A 16582-nucleotide genomic window follows, 5' to 3' on the forward strand; every position below is an offset into this window, starting at 1 on the left:
ACAGAAAAATGATGGGAAGAGACTAAAATCCTGAGGAAACCATGTAAGAGTGAAATTAGCTGAGAACTGAGTGTATAAAGACTTAGAGTCCTCAAAACAAATGTTTGAGAAATTTGCTCGGGCAGAGTTTGGCTGATGTATCAACTCTGGCTGGATTTAGCTAAGGGGAACACATCCATAAGGACACACCATAGTGGAGAGCCAGATCACAGATTTACCAAATTAATCTTGGTGATACTCATGTCCAGCCTGTTAAAGTGGTGCAATACACCAACTGAAGAGAGAACTGGTTGATTGCTGATCCACTGAGGAACACTGTACTCAATACGTCACCGGCTTGCAAGGTTATTGAGAAATGTGGAAGAAATCTCTAGCCCAGACTGAAAGATCCATATTTGCTGATTCCACTTACGAGCCACACTAGCTGCTCAATCAACAGCACCACTGCATACTGCAAACCCATCCATTTCAAGTACCATTGATCTGATTCTGATTCTGAAATACCACAATCAGTCTCAATCACCAAGAGCCCAGATTTACCAGGCAAAAGTGAGGACTGCAGATGCTGGAGATTAGAGTCAAGATTGGAGTGGTGCTGGAAAAGCACAGCAGGATTAGAGTCAAGATTAGGTTCAACCTATTGTACTTGCATTAACCCTTAACATTCCTGATGAAGGACTCCTGCCCGAAACGTCGATTTTCCTGCTCCTCGGATGCTGCCTGATCTGCTGTGCTTTTCCAGCACCACTCTACTCTTGGCCCAGATTTAGCAGCCTCACCTCCCCATCCCAGTCACTTGGTACAAAACATGCAATTGCACATTCAATTCCTTGACTTTTCAACTAAAATCCTTTGTGTTACAGAAGGAACTGTTTGACTTTCAACAATATTTTGACAATAGTGGGGGCTTTGTCCGTGGGATTCAGTCGGATGGCGAGATCCTTTGAGATGATTCTAGTGGCGAGGTTCATGTATGGAGTAACTGCAGGTATGAGGAACATTTTCATGTCTTGGTAAGTGTCACAGCATGGAGGTAATTTCTTATAGAGCTGTAAATACATTGAATAAAAACCTCTGGTGTCCCAGATATTTCTAAAGATAGAGGTCAAAAGTAAGATTCTGCTGGGTTTTAGACGTATCAAGTGGCTAGAGGAAATTTGACCTAGATGTCACATAGGATTTAGAACCTGTTGTCCTGGCATTAATCCTTAACAAGCTACACTAAGGCCTGGGCCAGCACCCAAGTGATAATTGGGAAGGGAGTGACAGGAAGACAAGGTAGGAGATGGTAGGGATGTGTGTTCAGGGGGAGGTGGTGTGGGAGGAAGTTGTAGGAATCATACACTGAGCTCATCAACTATGTGAGGAATCTGGATGTAGGTTTGCTCACTGAGCTGGAAGGTTCATTTCCACTCGTTTTGTCACCCTACTAGGTAACATCTTCAGTGGGCCTCCAGGTGAGGCCTTACTGTTACCTAGTATGGTGACAAAACGTCTGGAAATGCACCTTCCAGCTCAGTGAGTAAACCTACATCCAGAACCTCAACCTGAGCTACAAATCCTCTCAAAACTTGAGGAATCGCACATTTTGAAGACTATCATTTGTGATTCTGAGAAGCATTTAATAAAGGCACCTCAACAAGGGTCCGAACTTTCTAGAGCTGCACTGTCTGGTGTAAAGTCAGACCAATGGCCTGCCTATTCTGCAATGACACCAAGCTATGTCTCTTTGCTGCAGTATTAAGCTTCCCCCACACTCTCCTGCAACATTCTGATTGTAAATGTAAGCGCTCAAGCATTTTTCTCTTGGGACAGTTTGGGATAAGACCCATCCTCCAGGCTCAGTCCCCATGCCTGTCTGGGGTCAGTTTGGGATAAGACCCATCCTCCAGGCTCAGTCCCCATGCCTGTCTGGGGTCAGTTTGGGATAAGACCCATCCTCCAGGCTCAGTCCCCATGCCTGTCTGGGGTCAGTTTGGGATAAGACCCATCCTCCAGGCTCAGTCCCCATGCCTGTCTGGGGTCAGTTTGGGATAAGACCCATCCTCCAGGCTCAGTCCCCATGCCTGTCTGGGGTCAGTTTGGGATAAGACCCATCCTCCAGGCTCAGTCCCCATGCCTGTCTGGGGTCAGTTTGGGATAAGACCCATCCTCCAGGCTCAGTCCCCATGCCTGTCTGGGGTCAGTTTGGGATAAGACCCATCCTCCAGGCTCAGTCCCCATGCCTGTCTGGGGTCAGTTTGGGATAAGACCCATCCTCCAGGCTCAGTCCCCATGCCTGTCTGGGGTCAGTTTGGGATAAGACCCATCCTCCAGGCTCAGTCCCCATGCCTGTCTGGGGACAGTTCCTTTTCGCCTCCAGCTCCAGTTCTTTATTCAGAAGCTGAATAAATGAAAAGAGGGAATATGTTACGGAAGAGGCTTTGTACGTTATGTTGCTTCAATTCTACAAGAAATGTAACAATTAACGCTGGTATTTTGTGTCCTTCCTACCCAAAGGGAATGGTCTGAATGTTCACTGCATGTACCTTATGGAGTGCTCTCCGAAGAAGTTGCGAGGGATTGTCACCATTACCACTGCAATATTTATTTCCGTCGGTAAATGTTTAGGCCAGATTATTGGACTCAGGTCAGTTTCTTCGTAACACCGTCCTCCAGTTGCGTTTTCGGGTTATACAGTCACAAGGGTAAGTACCAGTGCGTGGGAGTGGGGCTCAGTCAGAAGCTAAAGAGCTGAGGACAGTAGCTTCACGGTGTTGTCACCATTCCATAGTGATACCCCGTGTGGCTGTCCTGTGTGAACAGATTCCCACCTCCCTTTTGACTATTCAGGTGAACGGGGGCTTTTAAATTCCCTTTTTGTTAGAATTTGTTGCTGATTCAATCCCAAGCAAAGATCTCATTGTTGAGAGCACATTCTGAGTGAACACGAGATCCGTAATATCCTGATAGGCAGAGCTTATCTTGTGGTGTCAGTTAATCCTATAGGAACTAACTGTTTTACACAGGACGTGGTCCTGTCCTTACCCAATCCTTACATCCTAAGAGGCTCGTAGAATAACAATATGTTTTGGAAAACCCAGACTAGTCTCCTGTTTCCTAATCAAAGGTGAGTTCAACAACTTAGTGCCAATCTGGGTGAGATTAATTAATGTGTTCAGGTTCCACTTTTTGCATGAAAGTTGGAGGGGTGCAGGCGATAGGATTTTGTCTAACATTTAGTTTCATAATGTGGGTGGCTCCATTCTCCTTGCGGTTTCAATCAAAGCTTCAGGTCCTGATTTGAACCAGATAATGCTGGACAGACCTTCTGTGAGCAAGGGGACTATGGGAAATGAGGCCAGTCCAGTTCAAATGTTGGAGGTCAGATGGTACAGAGGGTAATACCCTGCTTCTGAGTCAGAAGCTTTGGGTTCAGGTCCCACTCCAGGGGTTGATGGTGGTATAAGGAGCTTTGTTCATATCTTGTCAAGAAGCCTATGATCGGAGGTAAAGGTGGGAGTGTCCCCTGGTCAGCCATGTTTGCGCAGAGTGGACACCCTTCAGACCATAGGTTCTAGCTTCAGGCTAATGACCTGTTCTAGTACAAACAAGCTATGGAAACAGACAGTAACATATACGAGCTGACCTTGTGCATCTCTAGAAGTGGGAAGTATTCCAAATCTGAACGCTAAGTCATGCTCCTCACTGAGGGTTGGGTGGTAGGCTATCTGCCTAAACTCCTGTAGTGGATGCCAGACTGACACAAATGCGCTGGAAAAGCTACCAATGAAAATATATACTTTAATATAATTCTAAGGCCTGTGAAAAAATCCACTCTCATTCAGGAGAGAAGTTGTTCTTTCAGGAACAGGAAAATTGTCTTATAACTCAGTTGCTGAATTGTAGTGCAGAAAGATTAACTGCCTGAGAAAGAATCAGCTGGGACACTTGGGGTATTTCTCACATTGTGTGAACAGAGTGAAGGAACCCTTTAGTGGCAACCCATTTTACATCATTCCCATGATTACTTCCATTGACTTCAGTGGAAACAAAATTTTGGGAGTTTCCATAGTAGGGAACAGATGGAAGTAACGTCGTAAATCGTGTTTGGGATAGATTTGCTGAACAGGTTAGAGCAGCTACATGTAGCTACACATTTATCATTGTTGGGAAGAGATAGTTCCAGTACATTCTATCCTAGATTTCTCTGAAGAACAGAAAAAAAGAGACAGCAGAAATTGTGAAAGGCAGGTTTTGAACCAAAAGTGAACATGAGTTACCGATGGTACATTTTCAGTACTAAGATCCAAAAAGAATGACACCTTCATGACTTCAAGATATTACTTTATGAAAGCAGCTTACAGGATCCTGTGAATTTATATAATTAAAAGATTAACTAGTCAGGATTATGTTATGTATAAGAGATCCTGCAGTGACAGCAAGTCAACTGTGAGCGAAAAAGCTTAAGTGTTTGATGCAGAAGCACCGGGTTTTGAATTAGCAGCAAGAGCAGATTCATTGCATTATGTTCATAGATAACTTGAGAACCAAAGGGTGGAACAGTCATGGATAAAGGGCAAGATGCAAGTACTGAGGAGGATATCACACTAGGGAGAAGAAAGCAGACCTAATATGGGAAAACGAGTGTTCTCACTACAAGAACCTGAATCACTTTACATTCAAGTCTATGGCTAGAAGGAAGGACAGCAAACAGGTCCATCAGGCCTCTGGAAAGATATCAGCTGCAGATTTTGATCAATCACTCTATACTATCCAAGTGAAGCTTGAAAGCAGTAGTGCTTTAACTACATTCTCGATGTCCTTCAGGAGTTAGATTTGGTTGTCAAGGACATTGGCATTTCCACAACTCCTGAAGGATAAGAGCATCAAAAACATGAGATAGTTCATGATCTTCTGTAAGTGGAACCAACATTGGATGATCTGCTAGTTTATGGCTGCAGAGAAACCATGGAAGAAGCCATTGTCGATCACAGTCAAAATTTAGTGTGAGGGCTGGACAGAACTCACCCAATGAACCTGGAGCTGAAGAACAAACATTATAACTAAGGATGCCTGATATCAAGTACTTAGATCATGTACTGACAGCAAAATGTCTTCACCTGGATCTCGAAAAGGCAACTAGTTTAACACATATATAATGGATAGGAAAGGAATATAGTCGGGGTAAACAACATTCTGAAGATCAAATATCCATACCACAAGATGGGAAGTTGTTTTTATCTCACAGTCCCTTTGGTTTTATCAACAACGACACTCCCTAGTCTTAAGGCTGATGGTCGTTCTGCTGTTTGACATTTGATCAGGTGATATTATACATTTTTGTTGCTGTAGAATTCTTTCTTTTCCGGTTTTTTTGTCTTTTTCTGCCTTTCTCCACAGAGAGAGAGAGAGAAAGAGAGATAGAGATAGAGGGAAAGATAAAGAGAGAGAGATAGAGTGAGTGAGAGAGAGAGAGAGATGGAGTGAGATAGAGAGAGAGGTAGACCAAAGGGGAAAGAGAGATAGAGGGAGAGAAAGAGGGAAGAGACAGAAAGAGAGAGATAGAGAGAGAGAGATGGATGCTTTCTGTTTGCAGGCTCTGGATGTTTCCTCTCTGTTATGGTTGGCATTTGACTTATAGCTTTTCATTCCCAGCAGCTCAACCAATCAGAGGGCTGTTGTTTTGCAGAATCTTTATCTCAAAAGATTATTGATGCCATTCAGAATCAAACACTCCCTCTATTGCTTCAAAAAGTAACATCATGTCTTACTATGAGAACAATATTTGATATGAGTTGGACATTAAAAATTGATTGACAATCCAAGATGGCATATAAAGCAAATAGAGTCATTATCCCTAAGGAGCTGAGAGGAGAGACTTGCACATGCAAGCCATTGAGGAATTGAGTCAAGTGTGAAGAAGGTAAAAGATGTGTTTTGCTGACTAAGTATGAGCAATAAATTGTGGCCCACATCTGCCAGTGATGTGCTGGTGATGAGTACCAAGCCAAGTAAAATGAAGAGTCAGTGATGATACCTAATAACCCAGAGAGCCCATGGATAAAGTTGGGAGTAGATCTTCGCACAGTAGCTGACTACTCTGTCTACTGAGAGGTGAAGCAGCTGACTTGAATGACTACCAGTGAGATTGTCAAAAGCTTGGGTCACACTTCAATCTTTATGACATTCTGACATTGTGATAAATGGCAGTGGGCCTCAGTTCATTATGGAAGAATTCCTCATGAAGTATTGAGAAATATAACACCTTCCATAATCCCCACACTGAGCTCTGTCAAACAGAAAGGCAGAGGCAGCAGTGAAGCTGCCAAATCAAACACACAAGGCAATTTTCAAACAGTGAAAGACACAGACTGAAGGCAAGGAAAGTTGCCCAGTACAAAGACTCCACAACTATTCTCCCCATTGCAAAACAGCTACTGAAGCCAAACATCCAGGTATGAATTATGACATTGAGGTACAACAGCAGAAAGCTATACTTCATTTTGGGAAGGTTGCAAAACCTTTGCCAAAGCTGAGCACTGGAGAGCCAATCAGAGTACAAGCCTCCAACAGCCCCAACAATAGGTAGCTGAAGTTCCACCTTGACACGTACAAACAGTTGTCATCGCAATCCTATGTAGTGTTTACTCGATATACTGCCACAACTGCAGGGCCACACTGAGTGCTACAGAAGCTGTTCCTCAATTACAGATAGTCGATTAAAAGTGAACTCACCACATGCTCAGTTTTCAGACCAGTCATCAGATATTGATGATTTGGAGATGCCGATGTTGGACTGGGGTGGACAAAGTTAAAAATCACACAACACCAGGTTATAATCCAACAGGTTTAATTAGAAGCACTAGCTTTCGGAGCGCCGCTCCTTCACCAGGTGGTTGTGGAGAACACAATTGTAACACATGAAATTTATAGCAAAAGTTTACAGTGTGATGTACCTGAAGTTATACATTGAAAAATACTTTGGCTATTTGTTAACAGAGTCTCTCATCTGTTAGAATGACCATGATAGTTTCACTTCATTCATATGTAAATGGCAAAACGTTTTCTTAAAAGTTACATTCTCAGGTTAACTGTAACAATTGATAATATGTCAGCTATGATAATATGTTGAATTTGTCTGGCTGACACCAATTGTTACAGTTAACCTGAGAGTGTAACTTATAAAAAATGTTTTTCCATTTACATATGAAAGAAGTGAAGCTAACATGGCCATTCTAACAGATGAGAGACTTAACAAACAATCAAAGTATTTTTCAATGAATAATTTCAGTTATATCAGATTTAAACTTTTGCTATAAATTCTGTGCCTTACAATTGTGTCCTCCACGATCACTTGATGAAAGAGCAGCGCTCCGAAAGCAAGTGCTTCCAATTAAACCTACTGGACTAAACCTAGTGTTGTGTGATTTTTAACTTAAATCAGATATCGAGGTTTATATCAACAGACCAGGGGAGCTGATAGTGAACCACACTGGCCCACTTTGTATTCCAATCCAATACTACAGATGAATTCCTTTTCAATCTGATTTGATTTGATTTATTATTGTCACATGTACCGAGGTACAGTGAAAAGTTTTGTGTGCAGTACAGGCAGATCATACCATACACAGAGTGCATTGGGGTAATAGAACAGAGCAAAGAAAACAATGTTACAGCTACAGAGAAGGTGCACAAAGAGTGAGACCAACATTACATTTAAAATTTGAGAGATCCATTCAGAAGTCTAATAATAGCAGGGAAGGAGCTGGAATCTGTTGGTACGTCTGTTTCAGCTTTTATATTTTCTACCTGACAGAAGAGGTTGGAAGAGAGTGTAATTGGGGTGGGAGGGGTCTTTGATGATGTTGGCTGCCATCCCAAGGCAGTGAGAAATATAGATGGAGTCAATGGATAGAAGATTGGCTTGCGTGATGGACTACATAGATGTGTAAGGTATTGAATTTTGGAAAGTCAAATCAAGTAGAGTGTTTCATGGTGAATGATAGGGCCTTAAGGACAGTAGTGGAACAAAGGGACCTTGGATTCTGGATTAGCGGTGCTGGAAAAGCACAGCAGTTCAGGCAGCATCCAATGAGACCGAAATCGACGTTTCGGGCAAAAGCCCTTCATCAGGAATAAAGGCTTGTAGAGAGAGGAGGAAAACTTCTTCAAGGCAGGCATCGATTTCGCTGCTCGTTGGATGCTGCCTGAACTGCTGTGCTCTTCCAGCACCACTAATCTAGAATCTGGTTTCCAGCATCTGCAGTCATTGTTTTTACCAAAGGGACCTTGGATGTCATGTGCACAGGCACTGAAAGTGGAGTCACAGGTAGTCAGGGCAATGAAGGTGGCTTTTGGCACACTGTCCTTCATCAGTCAGGGCACTGAGTATAGACGTTGGGAAGATATGTTGCAGTTATACAGGACATTGGTGAAGGTGTACTTGGAGTGCAGTATTGTGTTCAGTTTTGGTCACCTTGCTATAGTAAGGATATTATTAAACTGGAAAGAGTGCAGAAGAAATTTACAAGGGTGTTGACAGGACTCAGCAGGCTGAGTTAAAGAGAGAGGTTGGATAAGCTAAGACTTTTTTCTTTACAGTGTAGGAGACTGGGGTGGGGGGGGGGGGGGGGGGGGGAGTCTGATAGAAATGTATAAGATCATGAGGGACATGGATAGGGTGAATGCACTCAGTATTTTTCCCAGGGTTGGGGAATAGAGGACTAGAGGGCATCAGTTTGAGGTTAGAGGGGAAAGAATAAAAGGGAACCTGAAGGGCATTTTTTTTTACACAGAGGGTGGTACGCATATGGAATGAGCTGCCAGTGGAAGTGGTTGAGGTGGGTGCATTACAGCATTTAAATGGCATTTAGACAAATACATGGGTAGGAAAGGTTTACATGGATATGGGCCAAGTGCAGGGAAATGGGGGTAGAGTGGATGGACATTTTGGTCAGCATGGACCAGTTTGGGTCAAAGGGCCTGTCTCCATGCTGTAGGCACTATGACTCTATGGGCTGGCCTGTATTCATGACTCTCTGTAGTTTATTACGGTCCTGGGCAGAGCAGTTGTGATACCAAGATGTGATGCTAGAATTCCAGAATCCCGTTGAGGGAAAACCAGCCTCTCCTCGCTCAAAGCTGTAATCACTTTGGATTAGGTTTCCAGAATGGGTGCCTGACAGCAGAAGCAGTATTTGAGGTATATGACACTTGCTTCAGTGAGGGGGCTAAATGGTCAAGTATAAAGCAGATCAACTTTGTGCAGAATCCCATTGGGACCGTCCTGACATTACATACTCATAGGCTCTGTACCCAAAGCAATTTCAAATAAAAACCGTGATTTGGAGATGCCGGTGTTGGACTGGGGTGTACAAAGTTAAAAATCACACAACATCAGGTTATAGTCCGACAGTTTAATTGGGAGCACTAGCTTTCAGAGTGCTGCTCCTTCGTCAGGTGGAAGTACTAGCTCCAAAAGCTAGTACTTCCAATTAAACCTGTTGGACTATAACCTGGTGTTATGAGATTTTTAACTCAAAAAGAAATAATTACATTGTGCCATCAGTTTAGTTTTGAAATGAAGTCTTAGTAAGCCCAGAGCAGGATAGATACTTGCAGCTTTTAACTGAACAGTACCAAAAAACTCTCAAAAATGCAACAAACGCTCATCTTGTAAGATCTACTGGCCTGGAGTTGATCCTATTATAAGAAGCAGCTGTAGTAGCCTGTCACTTGCTATCCTTAGCTGCAGTGCCTGGTCTCTTGATTTTGGTTCTACTGCATTTTCCTATCCACCTCATGCCTTCCTGCAGTTCCTCACTCAGATATTTGTACAATGTATATACTAAGGGACATGAAACTCATGATTTTAGGCACCTTCAGTTGGGGAAGGGGTGGAGCTCTCTGAGTGTCCCCATCACTGGAATGCCAAACATATATCCCGAAGGTGATCTTACTTTACTGCCCATGACTGCAGCCATATTCTTTTGGAACAGCAGTGTACTGTGCGACACTGTCAACCTCCTTCCCTTCCCTGCAGTGAACCTCACATTCCCCAATCATAAAAACAGACCAAAACCCCCACAAGGTGAAACAGCAGTCTGAAGTAATAAATTAGCAGCTAATCTGTAAGTATTGCAAAATGCTTTTAAATACAGTCACTGCAATGTTATACTGGACATATTTACCACACCAAGTCAAATCAGGTACTGGGACAATGAAACATCCCAAAGGAGTAGTATAGTGTGCTGAGAAAGTAAATGATTAATTTATGTGAATAAATGTGAAGAAAGGCTTATGGTGGTGTATATTTGGTTCATGGTTGATGCGAGTTTCCATTTTGAACATTATCAGGATTCGACTTCCCTCACGGGTTTAAGAAGGGACACTTTCTATCCTTAGCTGCAGTGCCTCATCTCTTGATGCATTTCGATGAAGTATATTTTTTATCCAAGTGCAAACAATATGGAGCATCTCACTCCAAACCAAGAGTGCACCTCATTTGAGACCAGAGAATGACTCACTGTAGACCACAGAGTATCCCACTCTAAACTAGAGGGTGTCTCACTCTAAACCGAAGGCTATCTCACACAGGACTGAAATATATCCTAGGCAAAAGGGAGGACTGCAGATGCTGGAGATCAGAATCTAGATTAGAGTGGTGCTGGAAAAGCACAGCAGGTCAGGCAACATCCGAGGAGCAGGAAAATCGACATTTCGGGCAAAAGCGCTTCATCAGGAATGAAGGCAGGGAGCCTCCGGGGTGGAGAGATAAATGGGAGGGGGTTGAGGGTGGGGGTGGGGCTGGTGAGAAGGTAGCAAAGAGTACAATAGGTGATGGGGATGGGGATGGAGGTGATAGGTCAGAGGGGAGGGTGGAGCAGATAGGTGGGAAGAAAGATTGGCAGGTAGGACAGGTCATGAGGACAGTGCTGAGCTGGAAGGTTGGACTGGGGTAAGGTGAGGGGAGGGGAAATGAGGAAACTGGTGAAGTCCACATTGGTGCCCTGGGGTTGAAGTGTTCCGAGGAGGAAGATGAGGCATTCTTCCTCCAGGTGTTGGGCAGTGAGGGAGTGGTGGTGGAGGAGGCCCAGGACCTGTATTTCCTCGGCAGAGTGGGAGGCGGAGTTGAAATGTTGGGCCATGGGGCGGTGGGGTTGATTGGTGCAGGTGTCCCGGAGATGTTCCCTAAAGCGCTCTGTGAGAAGAAGTCCAGTCTCCCCAATGTAAAGGAGACCGCATCGGGAGCAACAGATACAATAAATGACATTGGTGGATGTGCAGGTGAAACTTTGATGGATATGGAAGGCTCCTTTGGGGCCTTGGATGGGGATGAGGGAGGAGGTGTGGGTGCAGGCTTATGCAATTCCTGCAGTGGCAGGGGAGGGTGCCAGGATGGGAGGGTGGGTTGTTGGGAGTCGTGGACATGACCAGGTAGTCATGGATGGAACGACCGATCTACCCTACTTTACATTAGAGGTTAGCTCATCTACATTTGAGGATAACTCACTCTAGATGACTGATTATCTCACTATTGACTGGAGGATATCTCACTCTAGATCAGAGTATAGCTCACTCTAAACTGGAGGTTAGTTCACTCTAGATCAGATGGTATCTACGGGGAGAACGCTGGTAAGTGGAGTTGAAATGCCCATCAGCCATGATTGAATGGCGGAGTGGACTCGATGGGCCGAATCGCCTTACTTCCACTGCTATGTCTTATGGTATTATGGTCTTATCTCACATATGGTGTATCCCTCTCTACAGTCCACTGCAGAGTTGCTCACTCTGTACCAAATGGTATCTCACCATTTTAGATGGAGGGTAACTCACTGGAGGTTATTTTACTCCAATCTGAAGGGTCTCTCACTTTCTCATTTAAGTTAATGTTTTATCCCCACTGTAAAATATGTTGAACAGGTTGTTTTTATAGTATAGATATATCTTAGAAACTTGTAAAATGATTGAAAAATCTCAACTGCTGTGTCATGTGTTCTTTGTGTTTCTCCAGGGAAATTCTTGGCAGTGAAAGTGTATGGCCTTTACTGATGGCCTTCAATGCTGTACCTGCATTTATACAGCTGGTTACTCTGCCCTGGTTTCCAGAGAGCCCCAGATACCTTCTGATTGACAAAGGAAATAGGGCTTTGTCCATGAATGGCAAGTGACAATAGTTTATCGACTGGGTGATCTTTCTCAAGTCAAAGTCCATTTCTGTAGATATAATATAGGCATCAAGAGCCAATTATTTGTAATACTTGACAATACAATTGATCCAGGTAACCATGGTACTAGTTGTCGAGAAAGGTTAAGTATTTGGAATAGTTTTGGTCTATTTATTTATGTGGAAGTTGAGGTTCTGAAATTTCAGCCATATTCTATCTGCTGCTGTGGATTGAATATCTAATCATTTCTTGTATGATGTTTGCTGAATGCCATGATTAGGTATGCACTTAATCCACAATGTTTAGAAATAGGCAGTTTAAATAACCATTCGATTCTCCTGCAGAGACAGTAACTTCTGGTTTTAGTCCTTTTGCATTTCTGATAGCCCTATTGCTTTGCAATTCATCTTACTGAGAGAATTTGAGTAGTTAGGTACCTTTTGGTAGTTATTGGAACAACACTATGTTGTAAAATTCAGATCTGTTAATGAACTGCTGACTAAAAGGGCATTGGAGGCAGATATATTTATAATATTTGAATGAATGCACTGGAGCATTTTAAAGCAAATAGACCAGTCCAGACCAGTATGCATTATTCGTAAATGTTTACAGTTTTTTTTGTTGAAGAGCTAGAAACATGAAGAACAGGAAAGTGGGATTATCTGCTAGCTCCTTGTCAGTTAGTACAGACATGAGGGGCCTAATGGTCTTCCTTGTCACAAATTTAGATGATTTTATGAAGGTCCGTTTAACAGGTAGCTGTTGAGGAGCAACCATCTTCACTGATGTGTTTATTGTATTATAGTGTCAATGACCATTTTATCAAGGCCCATGGAGGCCTCATTTCTAAATGGTGGTGTAATTCCACAGTGACGTTCTCCCATGGTTGAGACCAAGTCTTCCATACATCAATAATTATCAATTACTCGGCCCTCATATGTAGAGGCTGTTAGCTCCAAGTTTGCTTGACTCTAGGTTTACATATAGCTGGCTTGGAGACACTAAATCTTGGACAGTAGAGACTGATCTCATTATGACTCTACTGGGAAAAGGCTTAAAGGAAAATCTCCGATAATTTAGTTTTAACTAACGTGTTGAAAATGCTCAGCGCTCTGCCTTCTAAATGAACCATTCATGCTGCACTCATGAAGATCACATTAAGATTTTGCCAGGAGCACTTTTGAGTAAACCATGATCCTGTGGTGGCTGATCACTGTCTCGTCTCTTTGACGTTATCTGAAAATCAAACAGTGCCTTAAAGCCGCCTCAGCCCTCAGTGTTTTCTTGCTCTAAATTTGTATCTTCCTTCTTCCTGTCTGTCCTACTCTCAGCACTTCAAAGGCTATGGGGCAAGCGCGATTTTAGTCAAGAGCTTGAGGAAATGCAGGCTGAACGGACTGCCATAAAGAATGAACGGGCAAGAAGTGTGTGGGAGCTCTGCACAGACCCCTCTATACGAAGCCAACTCCTTATCAACATGATGATGTCCTTTTTCATACAACTCAGTGGCATCAATGCGGTAAGTATTGCAAGAGAGCTGCTGAAAGAGACCACAGCTCTGTAGCATATCTCAGTGACTGCTTCAGGACTTATGTTAAGGAACCGGCTAAACCTTTCACCCTCAGTGATCCTGAAATTCTGAAATTAATGCAGGAGGACAGGCAGTGATTTTCAGATCCATGAGCTTTGCCTGGAAAGTTAACTGTGGTTCTCTCTCCCTGGATGCTGAGTGTTTTCTGATTTCATTTCATAACACCTCACCCCTGACTAATCAACAGCACGATGCTTCCCTTGGTGTCCCTGCCAACCTCAAGACTACATCAACAAACACAAATTACACAGTCATTTCTTTGAAGTGTGGATTCGCTCACCGAGCCGATGTGTTTTTCTGCACCTCGCTAGGTGACATCATCAGTGCATCTTTGATAAGGTGTTGGTTGTCTGTCCCACCTGGTATTTATATGTCTCTGTTTGGTTGTACTTCCTGTTCTGTATATGCGTGGTTTGTATCAGGGGTCTAGTACAATGTGTCTGTTGATTGAGTTCTGGCTGCAGTACCAAGCTTCAAGGAATTCTCTGGCGTGTCTCTGTGTTGACTGTACTAGGATGGTACATGGTCCCCCAGTTGAATTTGTGTCCTTTGTTGTCTGTGCAGTTGGAAGTGAGAGACAGTGCTGGATATGTCTGGCAGTGGCGAGCTGATGTTTGTGCACTTGTATGGTCAGCTTTCTTCCTGTTTGTCCAATGCAGTGTTTCTCACAGTCCTTGTAGGGTATCTTGTAGATAATGTTCGTCCTGGTGGATGTGGGTGTCAGGTCTTTAACCTTTGTGAGGAGCTGGTGGAAGGTGTTTACTGGTTTGTGGGCCACTAAGATTCCCAGGGGTCTGAGTAGTCAGGTGGTTATCTCTGCTATATCTTTGATGAATGATATGGTCGCTATCGTGTCTGGTCGTGTTGGGTTTATCCTGTAAGTACCAGCAGATAGTGCCCTAGGGTTACCAGTTTTGTTTAAATCCTTTGAATAGGTGCCTTCTGGAGTACCGAGTTGCTGCAGTGTGTCCTTCCCTATTTAAATAATGTCCTAATGTAGCTCTGTTTGTGGGCGCTGGGATGGTTGCTGTTATAGTTCAGTATCTGGTCATTATGAGTGTTTAAATTAGATTAGATTCCCTACTGTATGGAAACATGCCATTTGGGCCCAACAAGTCCATATTGACCCTCCAAAGAGTAACCCACCCAGACCCATTCCCCTACCCTATATTTACACTGAGCAATTTAGCATGGCCAATTCACCTAATCTACACATCTTCGGACTGTGGGTGGAAACCGGAGCACCCGGAGGAAACCCACACAGACACAGGGAGAATGTACAAACTCCACACAGACAGTCGCCTGAGGCGGGCATCGAACCAGGGACCCTGGTGCTGTGAGGCAGCAGTGCTAACCACTGAGCCACTGTGCAGCCCATTGAGCCACCGTGCTGTCCATGTTCTTCCTGTACACACTGGTCTGGAGTTTCCCAGTAGGTGTGCCTTCCTCTAATATGTGCAGGAAAGGGAGTCTCTTATTGTTTTCCTCTTCTTTAGTGAGGATGTTATTGATATGGTGGTGTGTTTCTTCCAGATGTGTAAGTTTACTGATGACAAAGGTGTCATCTACATATTGGATCCAGTGTTCGGGTTGGTTGTTGGGGAGGGCTGTCCATTCTAAGCGTTGCATTACTGCTATCAGTCCTGATATCCTAATTTGTCCATATAGAGCTTTTGCCCGAAACGTCGATTTCGCTGCTCCTTGGATGCTGCCTGAACTGCTGTGCTCTTCCAGCACCACTGATCCAGAATCTGGTTTCCAGCATCTGCAGTCATTGTTTTTACCTTGTCCGTATACTTGTCCATTGAATGTAAAGGAGCTATGAGGCATAGGTCTAGTAATTTTAATATGCTGTTCTTGCTGATGCTGCTCTTGTCCTGGTAACTGCTTCGTCTAATAACATGGCAATGCTATCCTTGGCTCAGTCGATGTGAAGGGTGTTGTTATATCAAATGAAATCATTATTTCATCCTCTTCTGTTTCTGATGTAATTAAGGAACTCTTGGGATGAGTGAATGGAGTGGTTGGAGTATTCTATTAGGTGTTTTAGTCTCTTTTGCAGCTCCTTGGCTAACTTGTAGCAAGGTTTCCCAGGGAGTGATATAATATGTCTGCTTTGTGAACCCTGGGTAGCCTGTAGTCAGTTCTAATAAACTGCATGATTTGGCTGCCCTGTAACTTGATTATAACACTGAGTATAGCATTCATTGCAGGGTTCTTGTGAGGCAAAGGTATAGTGCCTAGCTATGAGCAAAGTTTAAAAAAATCACACAACACCAGGTTATAGTCCAACAGGTTAATTTGGAAACACTAGCTTTCGGAGCGCTGCTCCTTCATCAGGTGGTTGTGGTTTAGGACCATAAGACACAGAATTTATAGCAAAAGATTACAGTGTCATGCAAGTAAAATGATACATTTAACAAACCTGGATTATTGTTAAGTTTTTCATCTTTTAGAATGGGTTATAGGTTTTAGTTCATTAAAATGTAAATCCAAGAATTTCTTTTAAGTCACATTTTCAAGATACGTTAAGGTTTATTAAAAAGTGACGTCTCAGCTCACATAATGACTTGAGTCAAGATTAGGATGCAGACAGATTCACACCTTTAAGGAAGTGTAATCTTTTGCTATAAATTCTGTGTCTTTACAGTCCTACTCCACAGCTACTTGAGGAAGGCCCGGTGCTCCAAAAGCTAGTGCTTCCAATTAAACCTATTGGTGTTGTGTGATTTTTAACTTTGTCCACCCCAGTCCAACAGCAGCTCCTCCACATCCAATCTATGAGCCAGGTGGCGTGAGTTCAAGTTGCATTCACGTCTCTGAGCAGGTTGATTGGGTGACC

The 16582-nt window shown here is 43.4% G+C and overlaps 1 protein-coding gene across 1 annotated transcript in view; it reads left to right on the forward strand.

Annotated features, from left to right (window-relative positions):
- LOC132827474 (solute carrier family 2, facilitated glucose transporter member 11-like) overlaps positions 1–16582 on the forward strand; it is a 59241-nt gene that overhangs the window by 17892 nt on the left and 24767 nt on the right. The window contains exons 4-7 of the mRNA XM_060844162.1: positions 864–988; positions 2500–2629; positions 11996–12144; positions 13481–13668. Of these exons, the coding sequence (XP_060700145.1) occupies positions 864–988; positions 2500–2629; positions 11996–12144; positions 13481–13668 (592 nt within the window). The remainder of the gene's footprint in view (positions 1–863; positions 989–2499; positions 2630–11995; positions 12145–13480; positions 13669–16582) is intronic.

This window comes from Hemiscyllium ocellatum, chromosome 24 (genome assembly GCF_020745735.1).
Source record: "Hemiscyllium ocellatum isolate sHemOce1 chromosome 24, sHemOce1.pat.X.cur, whole genome shotgun sequence".
Taxonomy (NCBI): Eukaryota; Metazoa; Chordata; class Chondrichthyes; order Orectolobiformes; family Hemiscylliidae; genus Hemiscyllium; species Hemiscyllium ocellatum.